Source organism: Xenopus tropicalis, chromosome 7, assembly GCF_000004195.4.
Source record: "Xenopus tropicalis strain Nigerian chromosome 7, UCB_Xtro_10.0, whole genome shotgun sequence".
NCBI classification, from domain to species: domain Eukaryota; kingdom Metazoa; phylum Chordata; class Amphibia; order Anura; family Pipidae; genus Xenopus; species Xenopus tropicalis.
The window spans coordinates 5,834,274-5,850,158 of record NC_030683.2 but is presented as its reverse complement, the minus strand read 5'-3'; the positions used below and the strand labels follow the sequence as shown (position 1 = coordinate 5,850,158).

The 15,885-nt window shown below is 45.8% G+C and overlaps 1 protein-coding gene across 5 annotated transcripts in view; it reads left to right on the top strand.

Annotated features, from left to right (window-relative positions):
* rab11fip2 (RAB11 family interacting protein 2 (class I)) overlaps positions 1 to 4,604 on the top strand; it is a 30,558-nt gene extending 25,954 nt beyond the window's left edge. For 4 of the 5 annotated variants that reach the window (XM_012953956.3, XM_012953958.3, XM_012953957.3 and 1 more), the window contains one exon: positions 937 to 4,604. In XM_012953956.3, coding sequence (XP_012809410.1) covers positions 937 to 1,164 — 228 coding nt within the window. In that variant the 3' untranslated portion in view covers positions 1,165 to 4,604. 5 annotated transcript variants of the gene reach the window in all.
* The last annotated feature ends 11,281 nt before the right edge of the window (positions 4,605 to 15,885 follow it).

Genomic DNA, 15,885 nt, shown 5'->3' with positions numbered 1-15,885 from the left:
GGGGGAGCCGGAGGAAGGAGAGGGAGGAAGCAAGGGGGGAGCAGGAGGATGCAGGGGGGAGCTGGAGGAGGGAGCGGGAGGACGCAGGGGGGAGCTGGAGGAGGGAGCGGGAGGAGGCAATGGGGGAGCGGGAGGATGCAAGGGGGGAGCGGGAGGGCGCAAGGGGGGAGCTGGAGGAGGGAGGGGGAGGGTGCAAGGGGGAGCGGGGGAGGGGTGCAAGGGGGGAGCTGGAGAAAGGAGAGGGAGGACGCAAGGGGGGAGCCAGAGGACACAGAAGGGAGCCAGAGGGAGGACGGAAGGGGGGAGCCAGAGGACGCAGATGGGAACCGAAGGAGGGATCGAGAGGACACCAGGGGGGAGCCAGAGGAGGGAGAGGGAGGATGCAGGGGGGAGCGGGCCATAGTATGAGGACACTGGGGGAGGACTTTAGTCCGGCCCCTCAACAATCTGAGGGACCATGAACTGGCCCCCTGCTTAAAAAGTTTGAGGACCCCTGGTCTAGACGCTTGTATTTAGCCAAATCTGAATCCTGCTGAAAAATCCTGCTGGATTCGGTGTATGCCTATAACAGAAATATAGGCTACTAAAAGGCTCTTATATTGAAGTCAGTAAGTTGCTGTTGAAAATTTTCTACTAGATACCTCCCATTTTTAAAATTAGAACATTTTTGTTGCTGTCCCCTCAGTCCATATAGACACTTTATCCATTGTTCTCCCACCACCTTTATGGTCACCCATATTGCCCAAAAGTACTGGGTGTGAAAAAGCAGAGAGGTCTTCTACTAAGGTTATGTTGAAAGAACACTAACTAGAGACATTAGCACATTCCTTGTTAATTGATATTTATCTCTGATGGTAAACAAAACTGTTCATTTTATTTCTACCTGTTTGTACCAAAAAACTTCCCCACCGTCACCCTCTGATTTGTACTTTTTAGGATTCGGGCCCCTTTGATGGCGCAGGGCTCTACAGTCACCTCACTCGCAACGAGGTGGAGCGGGAACTTTCCAAGCACAAGGAGCTTCTGAAGAGGAAGGACGGTCACATTCGAGAACTTGAGGATTACATTGATGACTTGTTGGTGCGGGTAATGGAGGAGACACCCAGCATCCTGCGTGTGCCTTACATACCCTCCAAGAAAGCCGGCAAATTCCCTCAGAGCTAATAAGTACCTGCCTACTGCCCACCTTGTCGTTCCTGCCTCTGATTGGTCGCTCGCCCAGTCTGAGACCTGCCTATATAGACTAATTAACGGTCTCCAGGCGTTTTAATGATTAAAAACAAAGTCATATTCTGAAATACTTTGGTGAAATGAAGTTTAAGAAAATGGTGCTTTCGAGACAACGTGAGTTATAGTGGCATTGGCAAAGTTCTGTGCCATTTCTTTTGTGAGATCTGATTTTAATTTTATTAAGTACAAAATGTACAGATGACTGTAAGAACCCTCTTTTTAAAAAAAAAAAAATATTGCGTTTACCCCCTCTGCCATGGTGAACTGTTGGGGGTCTCCGTAATCTGGCTGCTGGCTAGCAATAGGGAAACAGTACCTTTTTATTATGCTTGGCCCACATATTGTGGATCATCCATCTTAGACCATGCTCGGAGCTGTAGTCTCACAAGACGAGCCCTACGGGCAATACAGAGGTGTCAGTTCCCCTGTTGTGTTGGTTCTGTGTTCTAAAGAACCACAGCAAGCTGTTCTCCTGGGGTTGCCTCTGGGGTCAGCCATTGAATGGTGACGTTTTTTGAAGTTACCCATTCGTTCTTCTTACCTAGTACGCCCCTTTCTGCCTGGTAACAGGGTTACTTTTCTATTCCCTGGGTGGTTGGAGTACACAGTAACTTCACACTATATGGAGATGTGCTATGATGGATCTGCTTTCTTTATCCAAGAGGGGCAGAGATTCTGAACCCCTTTATAGCAGGACAATTCACCTATTAGGAACCTACACCTTGTGTTTCATAGGAGCTAAGGTATCCCAATCCTCACATACTTGTTTCACGGCAATAACATTCTGACCGACACTTCTAAACCCTCCTGCACCGGGTCTGTGTTTGCCATTATGCCCACAGCCTGGCATTGATCCCTCTCTTCTACAAGTGCTCTATGGAGTTCCAAAGTCTACTTGGTACAGCTGCTCTTGGCTTCATGGCCGTCCCTCTGCAGATTTAGGAACGTCCATTGTGAGAGAATCACGGAAGAATTGGACAATGTTGAACAGAGAACTCGTTATTGATTCAGATGCGCTTCATTTACTATAATGATTATAAATTATTCAGTGTGCTGTATCATGGCAAGAAGAAAAACAAAGTTCTATAAGCCCTAAGACTCCACCAATTTTAAAGCTATAAAGAGCAATGAACAATAAAGCAACTCGATGTCCTGGGTATAACGTAGAGATGATGTAGAACCTTCGACCTTGTGCTGAAAAGGAGAAAGAATAGGTATAAGGTTCAGCATTGAGGGACTGGAGGAACGAAGGCCTTCAGCCCCAGGAGGTGGCGGTGAACTCTGAACTATGGCCAGTATTTCATGCCATTGTCAAACCAAGAAACTACCTCAAGTGGACTCACGATTGTATTGCGTTCAGTAGATACAAACGGACAAACTATCTTGTAAAAATGCTTGCAGTTCTGTTTCTGGTGAAGGTATTGGAAACGGTTTGACACTAAAAGACATCCTTTGACATTTTTAAGCACACAAGCCCTCAAAAGCGTTGGGGCAGTTAAACTAGGCCTACGTCTGGAATCGGTTTCAACTGCCAGGTTCCCGATCTTGGGTTCTGGAGTACAGTAACTTTGCCTTGGAATCCAACGGTGAAACCATAACTGTATCGCAGACCAAAATGCAACCTTGATATTCACATATTTCCCATGTTCATGATGACTTAGCAGCAGTGTTAGACTGAAAGCTCTGTGGAATGTAGCTAATGATAGATGTGAAGTGGTTTGTGTGCCATACAATCGTTCTTCTTCCTCTAGAACAGAGAAACTAAAGAATGTTTTAGCCCCGTGCTGCCTAACTTGGCCATTGTGCCCATCGGTGGTTATATTGGATAGGATGAACCGCTGACCTTTACATATAAATACCAGTCAGGAACGTCATCCTTTGACACTACAGCCAGCATTAGACTGTTTGTCCCCATCAGATATTATAGTCCAACCTGGACAAAATGACCAATATCCATGGTACAAATATGCCCATTCCAATTTTTTGCCTAAAAATCAAGGGAAACCTTGAATCTAACAATGTATTTATTTTATTGGCCATAGCAACCAATCTTCTAACTTGTAGGAGATCTTCAAATCTATCTGATCGGTTGCTATGGGCAATATCTCCAATAATGTTTATCTCCAATGTTAATAAAGACACCCCTCAATATTAGGGACATGGGATCAGTTACAATACAGAATAACATTCCCTTCATGGTCAACAGTATTTTAAATATTGCACCTAGTGATGGGGATTCAGTGCAGACTGTATTCTGTCTATTAGTATTTGTTCTGCTAGCATGTCAAGGTGGTGCCAATTGGACTGGCCACTAGAGGGCAGCACCCAGTACTGGTCCAGGTTCGGGACAGCAACAGTTCCGCTTGAGTAGACCAGCAAATGCTTAGTTACTCGCTGCCTTTCCTGCAGTATTACACTACCCCTCCCCATAATGGTGACTGGACCTAGTGTATTATACTAGAACCTATGAAATGGACATAAAAAGAAATTAGCTGTTATGGATAGTTTCCCAGTATCTGATGGGGGAATGTCCAGACTGCCACCTTCCCTATGTTACACATAGATGATCTAATGATGGCATTCCACACCACCCCAGGGTATTTGTTGATTTGTAGAGTGGAAGTGCACTTTATTGGTCAATGTCTTGCTGTTTGTGGAGCAGGAACTTATTGTTGTACCCATTGTTTCAGTGTTATCCCACACATCTTATCCCTACACAGCAGACATCTGGTACAGTTGAGGAAGAAACCAATAATTTGTGAGCTCAGTGGACTGAAACATTATACAGTATCAGTTCTGGTACTTAACAGATCCTGGACTAGTCGTGTTCCTCTATAATCCATCCCGTACCAAGAACACTTTTCATTAAAAGAATGTACTTGACAAAAGATGTCTCCTCTGCAGCACAGTCTTCCCTCCGTTGACTGTCCTTGGGTGGAAATATCCAAACTAGGGCCCAGAAGCTTTAGGGGACCTTCTGGTAAGGTTCATTATTGATTAAGAAGCAAGGGGTCCCAAACTATAGTCTTGCACTGGAGCAATGCCACCTAATGCGATGGTTACCTGCTCGTCTCATATAGCCTAGGGATATGATGTTGAAATCATCTGCATTGGTGTAATTAATTTATTATGTACAACCCAGTCCTGGGTGTTTTCAGACATTCTCATTCAAGTCTCCCATTGAGGTTGAGCAATAGGTCCAGATGGCGGAAGATGGTGGAAACAATGCTGTAGAAGCTAGAGTTCCAAGAACTAGCAATGTGGGGGTTGACCTAAATCCCATGGGCCAGGCGGGTTTGGGTTGAAATTGGGCAACCATTGTGGTTCAGTTTGGGTGTTGACTCACTCACTTGGACCCAGTGCGCAGAACTAGTTTATGGAGTGGGAAGATGTGGGTAGGGGTCCTACAGTGGCAACATTTTGAAGGTTAAGGCTTTGTGGGTTAGGGTTGGGTGCACATCGAGTTTTTCCTGACCCACCCAACACTACCAAGAACATCTTAAGGTGGCCATACACGTAGCAATTTTCGATCTCTCGTTGCACGAAAGTTCGTTCCCACCCTCCACTCACGTTCAGGGCTGAATTGTCAGATATGGAGGTAGAAACAGTATGAATTCCACCTCCTTCTGCCGATTCAGCCCTGAACGTAGATTTTGCTCGGGCGCCATTGAAGGGGCCCGGGCAAAATCTACGTTCAGGGCTGAATCAATGAAAATCATTTAACCTGGCTGATCGACGGGTCAACCGATATCCACAGCCTTTTGCGACATCGGTCGCCTCATTGAGCCACCATACACTCACCGAATGTCGTACGAAATGAGATTATCATCGGTGCGTTCATGGCCAGCTTTAGTCTTACCCCAAATCTGCCCAAACTGGTCCTTAGGCCGAGCATCCAGAATCACGTATGAATGAGAACAATTAGTTTAGGAACCAGTGATCCAGGCCAAATCTGCTTATATAAAATATCACATATGCCTCTTCATTTTGGGCAGTGCCAAGGGAATATTGTTCCCGATGTTGATGGTACTGAATGATTGGTTACAGGTGCATGTCTTGGTGGGGGGCTTTAGTGTCCTGCTGGGGGATTTAGCTGGAACTCGGATTACCTCCCCTATTAAGTCGCTCCGTCCATAGCAGCGGAATTACAGCATTGTTCATATTAAAACTAAGGGCAGTCCCTGAAACGATTGTATAAACGGTACTGTCAGCGGCCTCACTTGCACATTGTAATATTAGGCACGGCGTAATTGTGCTGGGATTACATTGCACGGGATACCCGCGGCACAATTTCATTGGAACAGCTGGACAGGCCCGGCCGCTACGCTACAAGCAATAAATAACGTGGGCTGTGTAAAGACTTAAGGTCTATCCCAGTCTGTCGGAGCTTCGATATTCTGTCCCTAATAGGAAATACAAGTTCACTGTGCCGGGGGGGGGGGGGTCGGAACGTTCTACATGATATGGATACCCCCGTAATAACCTGAATCTCTTGTAACCCAACAAGTAGTTGAGCAGATATGGTCGTTAATAAAGAGTTCCAGAACTACGGCCAATGAAATTGAAACTGGAGACCTCGCCCCACCGCCAAGTTTTAGGGGTTCCCTCCTTGAAAACTATTTCTTGCATGAATGTGATGAGTCCAAACCCAGTATTGCACGGGGCACCTGTTTGTGGATGGGCCTACAAAGTCCTCCTCTTGTAGGTTCTTATTGGGTGCCCTCCTATACCCTTTAGTATTAAGGAACCCCCACTACGGAGTATTGGGTGATGTAGAACGAATGTCGGTGTCGATAGAAGTTTTTTTTTACCGTAGCGCAAAGTGATTGATACATTATTATAGAGTAACGGTTGCTAGGGTTGCCGCGTGTTAGAAACGATACAGAGTAGATTGATGTGTGTTATGACTTCAGCATGTATAGGTACGCAGACGAGTGCTACAACTCGTGGTATTACCCCGCTGAATACAGTGAGGTGCTGCTAAACTTTAAAGGTGAAGTAAAGGTACGGTATAAGAAAAGCTGTTAATAGTTTGTGTGAGATACAATATGATTGGTGTTTGACCATTGCAGTGATGTTTAGATTTCCAGTGTTATTCCCCCACTTCATTGATAGGATGTTGGAGTCAATTGGAGCCAATAGAGTTGTGCCATACGTATAGAGGCCATTGGCCATTTATCGGGAAAAGTCCCCCTTCTCACAATCTCTGTATCTGCTCTGGAATATGGAATGGGTTCTGTTGGACTTATACTACCATTGTCCTAGTGCTGGGCTGGACATGGCCCACAAAGTGTACTGTCTTGCCTCCCCCTGCCAAAGAACTCCATAAGTTCCCCATCATATCTGTGATTGTATCATTTGTTCTCTCAGACATGGGGGCGTCTGTCTTACCAGTCAGCTCTAAAGCCCATGTAATAAATGTGTTCATGTGATACTTCCGCCTACGGGTGGGCGATATCTGGCTATTTCAGGCTAATTCGGTTTTACAACGTTGGGTATAGGCGAAGTTGGTTCAGGGACCGCATCAATGAGCTGACGCGATCCCCGATCCGATTAAATTGTTATATCTGCCCGATTTCAGTCCAGATATCGGTTGGGCATGCCCATCATTAGTGCCCATACATGGGCCGATAAGCTGCTGAGTCTGTCTAAGGGACTGATATCGGCAGCTAGAATCGACCCGTTTATGGCCACCTTTATGAGCCCGTTGGGCACAGGCCTTGGGGTCTTACATGGCACTGCTTGCTGAACCTGGGCATAGCACAAAGTGACTCCATGCTGTGTATGGCGGGGCCATGCTGAGACCATAAGCATAGGCATTGGCTGTCTAAAGGATTTGTTGCTTGTTGATTAGACGGCAGATTGGGAAATGTGCAAGATCGGTGTTATTTGTGCCCAGTGTTTGCTCCACCTCTCTAGGTTGTAGGCATATAGGGCAATTACATAGGTCATTTAGATAAAATGCCTGGTCTGATTGGACACCTGAGCTTTCCTTTTATTAATTACAACCAATAAAATGCACTGTTTCATGTTAATTACCATAACCTATGATCACGGCTACATCCTGATTACCGCATGCATTGTATGCTAATAAAGATGCCAAGTTCACACTCTCACTGTGAATGCATTTTTTTTTGTGTGTTTGTTCTTTAGATGTTGCATGCATTGCTGTGTGTAGTAGTGGGGCAAATGGCAGCCTGCCAGAGTTGGGGGGAAAGTCACTCTGCATGGGGGCCATTATTTTTGACTATTGCGCTCTATCTTAGCCGTGCCATTGTGTGACTGCGCTTAACCGAGTGGGCAGTCACACACAGAGGGATAGCGATGAAAAAAGGGGCCCCACCTCCAACCAGTCGCCCCCTATCTACGTACATTAGCAGTGCTCATTGCTCATTGATGATGTTGGGTCTGAATCGACCCATAGTGCTTATCAACTCAAAGTAAACTTCTTACATGGAGGGACGTTGGAAAGCAAGAAACAAACTGAACAGTCTGAGAATCTCCATAAATCTCCATGATTCAGAAATCATGGCACCCTGTATGCCCACCTTACCAAGCAGGGTCAGACTGTCATGCAAGAGGATCTCCTAGTAGGCCCCAACCAAGGGCTGTTCCCATCAGCCCTTTCTTATTTCCACTATAGGTCAATAATATCGACTCAATATGACCCTTTTTGCACTGTATTGAGAGTCATCCCTTGACTTCAGGATCTTCGGTCGACCCTCGGAGGCCCAGACTGACACTGTGGCCAAGAACCTGGTCCCAAAATGTACTAATAACTTAGAGAGACATAACATAATTGGTTTGGTACCAATTAGTCAACAGCTTGAATCTGCACCTAAATCCTAAACCTAAATTCCGATTGTTGATCCAGCTCTTCTGTGCCTGTTATGGCACTGCCCTTGCATGGGGTTAATGAAGATGCCTCGTGGTACAGAAGTGAGTGCAGGGAATTCAATGGCTACTGACTAGTTAGTGGCAGTTTTTTTGGTTCTAGGATTTTGATGCTGAAAACCTAAATTTTTCACCGAAGAAAACCCACAACGTTTCCGTGATTTATTATGCAACAAAATGTTGACAGTCCCTGAATGTGAAAATACGCCATCTAAAACCAGTCAAGATGATGTAGAAGCCAATGGCAGATGTCCCTTTTACAGTTGGAAGATCTTTCTTTGCTTTGTGGTTTCAGAGGTTTTCTGGGTTCTTTGGCGCTGGCTTTTGTACGACGATATGAAAAAGTTGTGGTTAAGGTCCCCATAAACAGGCCAATTGTCGGTCCAAGGGACCGATATCGGCAGCTTATCGGCCTGTGTAGGGGCAGAAACGACGGCCATACACGACCGATATCTGGCCTGAAATCGGCCAGATACAGTATCTATCAGGCAGGTTAAAAGATTCAGTCGGATTGGGGACCGATGCGGTCCCCAAAACGACTGCCCCATTGCCGCCATTATAATTCGATCGTTTGGCCCCAGGGCCAAACGATCGAATTAGCCTACACGTTCCCCGATATCGCCCACCTGGAGGTGGGGATATCGGGTGAAGATCCGCTCGCTTGGCGACCTTGCCAAGCGAGCCAGTCTTCACGTGTATGGGGACCTTTATTGTGCGACAAATCAAGAAAGTCTTCAAGACTATTTTTTATTTGTGCTTTTCCAGTTCTGATCTTTTGATAAATATGGAAGAGTTTTTTTGAGGTTTCAAACAAATATATAAACCGAAAAGTTTGAGTTTAGTAATTCTTTCCCCCATAGTGTGTTGGTACGTCCGTGCTCTGTATGTTAAGGTTTCGTACATAACTAAAGAAACAGATATGAGCATTCGCTTGAGTCGTTTAAATAATTATTGGCTTATTTATCAGTTTTCGAGTTTGTGAATTTGAGTTTGTTTTTCAAAATCGAATAAATTTCGCTTATTAATAAGTAAAACTCATTCAAATAAAAAACTTGAATACCTTGAATTTCAAGCTATATTTTGAAAGTTTGAGTTGGAGACTATGGCTTGGCTTTGCCTAGGACAACTCCCGTTGACTTCTATAGAAACTCGCAAGCTTTTAGATGGCAAATTTTTACAGTTTTCAAGTTTTTTGCACTTAATAAATACCAGACATTCGAGACATTCGAGTTCCAATTCGAATTGTGGAAAAAAAAAATCGAACTCAAACATCGGTAAATATAGAGCAAATATTGGGCATCGCTGAAATATTCATCCGGCAATAGCCAACATATGGTAGAGAAGTTGAAGAAAGAAGATTCGTATAAATAAAATACGCCGCCCCGGAGTCAATCGGGATAACAATACCCCAGTTCTAATTCTATCACCTTTTCTCTTTAATGGGGTCAAGTTTGTAAGGCGAGCTGATCCTCGGAGGGTGTGGATATTTGGAGCATTGTGCACCCCGGCCGTGCACACCCTTAGGGGCTTGTCGTACAATTGCCTCTCATTAATAAAACGAGCAAAGATCTCGTCAGCGCCACGTGCTGAGTGAAAGGTCCGAGGGATTGATGTTGCCCACATGAAAAGGCACCGAGGGAAAGGGGGGGGGGGGGTCCTGATAAAGAGTTTATATTGTTTCCTATTAGCAGATGGGTTGTTACCATCTAAGTGTCAGATGCAGGAAGAGCCCTCGGGCACCTACCTCTCTCTTACTCTTAAACACTTAGGTGTGAGCTGTCACCTTGAAACCAGATCCCCCTCCTCGCTGTCAGCCAGAGAAAGAAGGTAAAGTGTCTGTGACACGGCGCGTGCTGGGTCATATTTGCACCTTTTGTTTCTGGCTTTTTATTCGCCACGTGTCGCTAAACCGACAAGTTAACAGCAGATGACACCGATAAGCGTGCCAGGAGCCATAGAAGATGTCTTGATCATTTAAAGATTCATGTCCCTGGCTCGTGTTCAGGCTGTTTACTAAAGACCCGAGGCCAAACATAAGTGTGGTCACTTTAAATATTAAGGGACAATGGCTGAACCTCGATTGGGCGCATTGTGCAGCTGGTCTGCGGGTGGCACCAAGATTTGTACGGACAGGTGGCGCGGCAACGTCCATACACGAATTGACAAGAATTATACTGATTCTCTTCTGCTCTCTTAATATAATGGAACTGGATATTCTACATGGCTTGAATGTAAGCTCTAGAGGCAAGCAAGGCCTCACATACTCAATAAAGTCACACCTGGGCCGTACCCTTTTAAAACAGCTCTACCAAATGTCAATAAAGATGGTTGGGCAGGGACCGATAAAATCTGGGCAGATGATCTGGACCTATATCTGTGTAGCATGGAATCACTTGGTTCAGGCAGGTATGAAAATCTCTTATGCCAATCCGGTTGTATCCTTTAGTCGTTTGGACTATTGGTGCTAACACAAACAAAGGTGGCTATAGGGCCCCTCGAACAGCTGATAGGCCAGTTGGCCAGATGCAGTATAGGACTGGCGTGTATGGTCACCATTAGGGTTACAGGTGTCTGCAGATATCACTCAATTTTTAAATACAGGATCTGGTATCTTTGCCCCGGCCTCTAACCCCTATGTTCCCACTTTATCAGTCTCACCATCTCCAGTCAAATTCATCCGAATCTCTGTTGACATCAAATACATCAGAGCTATTTGGATATTGGGTTTCCGGAGAAGACATCCCATACCCGTGTATGTATATTTATTTCTTTGCTACAGGACTATCCTAAACCTGATTCTGTACCAGTATTAAAGTAGCAATCAGTATGGCAACCAGTAAGGTAAAGACCTGCAAGCCTAAAAGTAGTAAGGGATATTGGGAATTCCTATTCAAACTACTTTTAGACAATTCATTGCAGAGACAAGTGCAAGAATTCCAGAGCACTCAAGGACTGATGGACATATTAACGGAAAGCTGACATGTGGGAGTTCTCAGAGCATCTGCTCAATTATACACTACTAGTTAGCTACAGTACTAGTTAGCCACACAGTGCCTTCCAATAGTGAAAAAGAAGAGTTGAATACTTAACCAGTAAAGGCTGTAGAATGGGAGCAGGATTTGAGGGCCCTAAAGTTTACAGTCTGGGGGATCGATGTACGACCCACGGAGAAGCGGTGATTTTGCTTATCTGGGATGTGTCAGATAGAAGTCTTCCAAAATCCTCAGGAAGAGACTGAAAATTTAAAGTATGTTTGAGAGTCAGATGGGGCAGATGATTCCAGAGAGCGGTAGAAGCATGAGAGAAATCTTGCCATTGAGAAAACGAAGCAATGCAAAGGACTTTCCACCAGCGACTCCTATTGTTGCCGATGGAAAGCCTTTTCAGAGCAGTTTGTGATAGCAGAGATCTCTCTAGGCCAACACCTCAACTCCGTGGGTTCTTAACCTAAAGCCTGACCATACATAAGAAGATCTGTACTTTGGATACAAAAAAAATACATAATAGATGAGGAGATCTCGGCCTGATCTGGTCACCCTCACACTGACTAATGGCCACCATCAGGAGAACCACATTAATATTCCAATGCCCTGTGATTTTCTAAACTGCCTGATTGATATCTGACCGGATTTTTGACAATATATCGGTTGATCGGGCAGAAAGGTCCCATACACAGATAAATTAGCTCCAACCCAGTCTGGAGGGTCCAAGTCTTCAGCTATTATTGGCACATAGAGGGTCATTTTTAGGGGTGGCAAAACTATTGATGGGGAGCCCAGAATGTGTGCTAGTTAGGAGTTTGGAAAGAAGGGTGTCTAAGATATTCCTAGTATTCTAGCAGAAGGAGAAATACAATGTCTTCCTTATTTCTCTGATGGGTTTCAAGCTCAAAATTCTGAAAACTACCGGGTTTCAATTTCTCCAGACAAAAACGTCTTTTCTTTAGATAGAAGCCCATTATTATAATGCATTTATAAAGAAACAATCATGTCCGAGGCTATGTATGATAGAGTGCCAGACACACTGGTAAGGCTTTCAGAGAAGATCCCTCGTTCCCTGGAGCTTCCAATCTAGAAATAAAATCTGGCCTGACATTGGCAGTGGGAGGATCGCAGATAAGTCGGTGTCATCCATTGACTATAGATAAAGGTTCAGTTTACTCCCTTTTATCTCCTTGCACTCTTTACCTCGGCATCTGCACATCCAGCACAAAAGGACACCCAAGTCACCTGCGCTGAGCCAGAGAGCCCACCATGAACCCCTCTGACCCCCGGAGCGTTCTTAGAAGCTTCCTTGGGTGCAACATTAAGAGGATACCTGTTTGGGTTAACATCCGAGCTGCCTTCTTAGCATTACAACCTCTAACAGGTGTCTCATCCATCCCTGGGGTCATCTCCAGGTTTTAATCACTTCCCACCAGTCTTCTAATGTTTGATCCCGTAACAATGAGGACACTTGACTGAATATTATTGGGAGAGATCACAGACGGGAGACCACCTGTGTGCCAGACTGGATTAAGTTTCTGTACTGTCCGTGTAGGTAACTTGTTACCATCCAATAACTGGATTTAACCTCGTCCCTGGGAAACGCTCCTCTTATTCTTGCCTGAATCGGCCAATCTGTAGAACAATAGCCTCCGTAATCAGAGGGACAGTGGCCAGTTGGGCAATAATGTCACCATGGAACGGACTGAGGGGAACGAGAAGTTTCTTATGAGAATAACTAATATAGGGGAGTCATTGCCAGGCTGAGAGATAACATCACTTATTCTTTAGAGAGGCAAATGTATGCAAACACCCAGAAGCCCAAACAAACCAGAGCTGGCCACACACACTGTGACCGGGTCACACAAGTCAGACGATTGTGGTGGAACAATGGGACCAGCGGTCTGCGTGTCAGTCCCCTGAATGAGTTGCACCTTTGTTCCAATACTAAAATGGAAGAGCAGACTGGCCCCCGATGGTGCACGTTACAAGGCATACATGGCCGAGGGCTTGTTTTGGAAAAGAAAAAAAAGAGACATTTTTTACACTTCTTCCTTGCTACTGGCTACTGGCTATGTTTTTTAGACCTGCGGCCGTCCCCATGAATACAGAGCTGCCTGCTTTCAGCTACATTGTATTCACGAGGTGCCAGAGTGGAAGGCACATAAGTGTCCCCCTATTTTTACCCATCATTTCACCGCACAAGGTAGGGTGAAAGCTGTAGCTGAGTACTAAGTGGTGGACTCTTACACCCCCTTGGTGCGCCTGCACTTCTGCCCGGGGACATAAGGGATCATTTATGATGACCCAAGAGTACCTGTTAGAGCTTGTGCAGAAAGCACTGATGGGCCCAGGTCTAACCCACGGGGCCACGGTGGGCCCCGCCGACCAAGAACCGATCCTCACCAGGAAGCCTTGGTGCTCCACCCCAGACCTCCCTTCCCTGATCGTGCCTAGGTAAGTATAAAATATGCACGTTCAGGGGGTAGGTGGGCAGCAGGGGCCCCTGGGGGGTTGTGGCGGGCCTCACACACTCCAGTCTGACCCTGGGCACAGTCCAACCTTGTTACTGCCTGCTACAGAGAAGGCACCGCTGCTCCCGAATTCGGGCATCTGAATAACACAAATTAGGGGATGGAAGGGGTGACAGATATGTACCCCATGCCCTGCATGAATACAGGGCAGCCGAATGCAGGCAGCACTGTATTCATCAGGGCAGCTGCAGGTCTCTCTGCAGCAATTCAAAGAAAGTGAAGTCACTGTAAAACAAAATGGCAGACTGCACCCTTTCTTTGCATTGCGGATACACTTGCACTGTGATCCAATTGGCTGACCTGGAAGGACTGGTCTGTGTCTCACATGGCAGCTCCCACGCATACACACAAATACATATAAACATGGAAGGAATGTTCTATATGCACAGTTATCTGCACTCATACACTGTGCTGTGCAGGGGAGAGTAAAGGGTAAGTGCACCTATCATTAGGTATAGCCTCAGCTAGTGACAGTGAAGGTCGTATTTTTCCTTTCTCAGAAGACACCGGGCCCTGACACCCTTCTGTATGGGGAAGCGAATGCTCGTAATAATCAGGAGAAAGACGCCCAGTTGGACAGATCCAAGCTTTGGTCATTAAACTTAATTGGATGAAAAAGTCCCTGGAAGCGGCATGTAATGAGGCCATTCTCAGGCAGGTCATTAAAATCACTGCAGCCATTATCTCCCCAAAATGACACTGATAGTCCCATTCAGAGGCTTAATTGAGGGTTTGGACAAGGAGAATGCCTGGCGGAACGCTGACCCATCAGCTGCTAGGGAACGGCGCTGTACAGACCCTCCCAAAGCGACGTCTCGGGAATGCTGGTGGCTTTATTAGCGGCTATGGATGTACATGGGGTTGGACACAGGGGCGTAAATCCCCCTCATTGGTACCATAATGATCTGCTGCCGCCAGTATCTTCCTTCTACTTAATGGGGCTCATTTACAAATGCAGGGCAGTTGTGCTGAAATAGACGCCATTGTTATTCCTACTGGCCCCATTCATTAAAGCTACTTGTGTCCAAACATACCCCTTCCATTCAGTTGCACCGAGGCAAGGAACTGTGTACAAGGGCACCCACTGACACAAGGAACCCCTGAATGTAGCGGTAATTCTGGGGTTCCCACACCGCATTGCGCCAATCGGTGCAACAGACTTGCGGCTAAAGAATCACATGCAATGAGCCCCAAAAGAGAGCTGTCCACACATGGGCTCTAGGGGACCTCATCTGGTGGCGCTACTGGTGAAAAAATGGAGGACATGACAAAACGGACACTTTAAAGGCAACTGAGAATAATGTAAAGAAAAGAAAGGTCCCTACTGCTGTTGTTGGACTGCAATTCCCAGCATCCCTCCCTGTGGGTCAATCAGTATGGCAGCGACAGGTGCCCTTCTGTTCTACAGAGGAACAGACAAAGGTTTTGCCATTTGGGATTGTCCCCCTCCCTGATTTCCAGGTACAAATGCAGAGAGAGAGGGGGACTAAATTTAGATGTGCCCGCGTACTGAACTGAGACCAAGTGATTGTAGCTCGACAAGAGTTCCTTTGTCTCTTTCATTAATCGGAGTCGTTCAGCCAAGGAAATATCTTTAGTTAAATGAACAGAGAACATTTTAGGCAGTTAAAGAGTTCAGGAAAACTTGGACCTTCAGTCTTAACCGTTTAGTGCTGGACAAACAATGCAGCCAAGAGATCTCCTAGAATCCCCTGTGCCTCCCCTCCATTTTGGTGTATTTACCGACACAACTAGTGGACGGATAAAACCCAATGATTATATCTTGACCTTAAGACTTCTGTCAACTCAGGTATCTCCCAGGCTTCGCTCTCCATCTGTTTAATAAAATATACTGTAGCCCCCCCCCCCCGACGGCTGCCAAGGGTTGAAGTGGAACAACAGGTGGAGAGCTGATGGTTCTGATGTTCTAGATCAGAGCTCTCCAGCCGTATGTGGCCCTCAAAGACATATTTTCATTCACCTCTTTGGTCGACATCATCAATGGATTAACATTTGGCCCGTGAGCAGTAAATGCTACCTGCTGATTGGATGCAATGGGTTGTAAGACCTGTGTTAACTTTACGATATGATTGGGGCCCTAAATCAGCGCAAAGATGGGGTCCGTGGACTAACTTGCCCATTCAAAGTCCTTTAGGATATGCAATCCCCTTATGTGCAGTGAGGCTATCCATGCGTATGGCCCTTACACCTGGTTGATCTGGTTGTAAACTTAAGACCACATA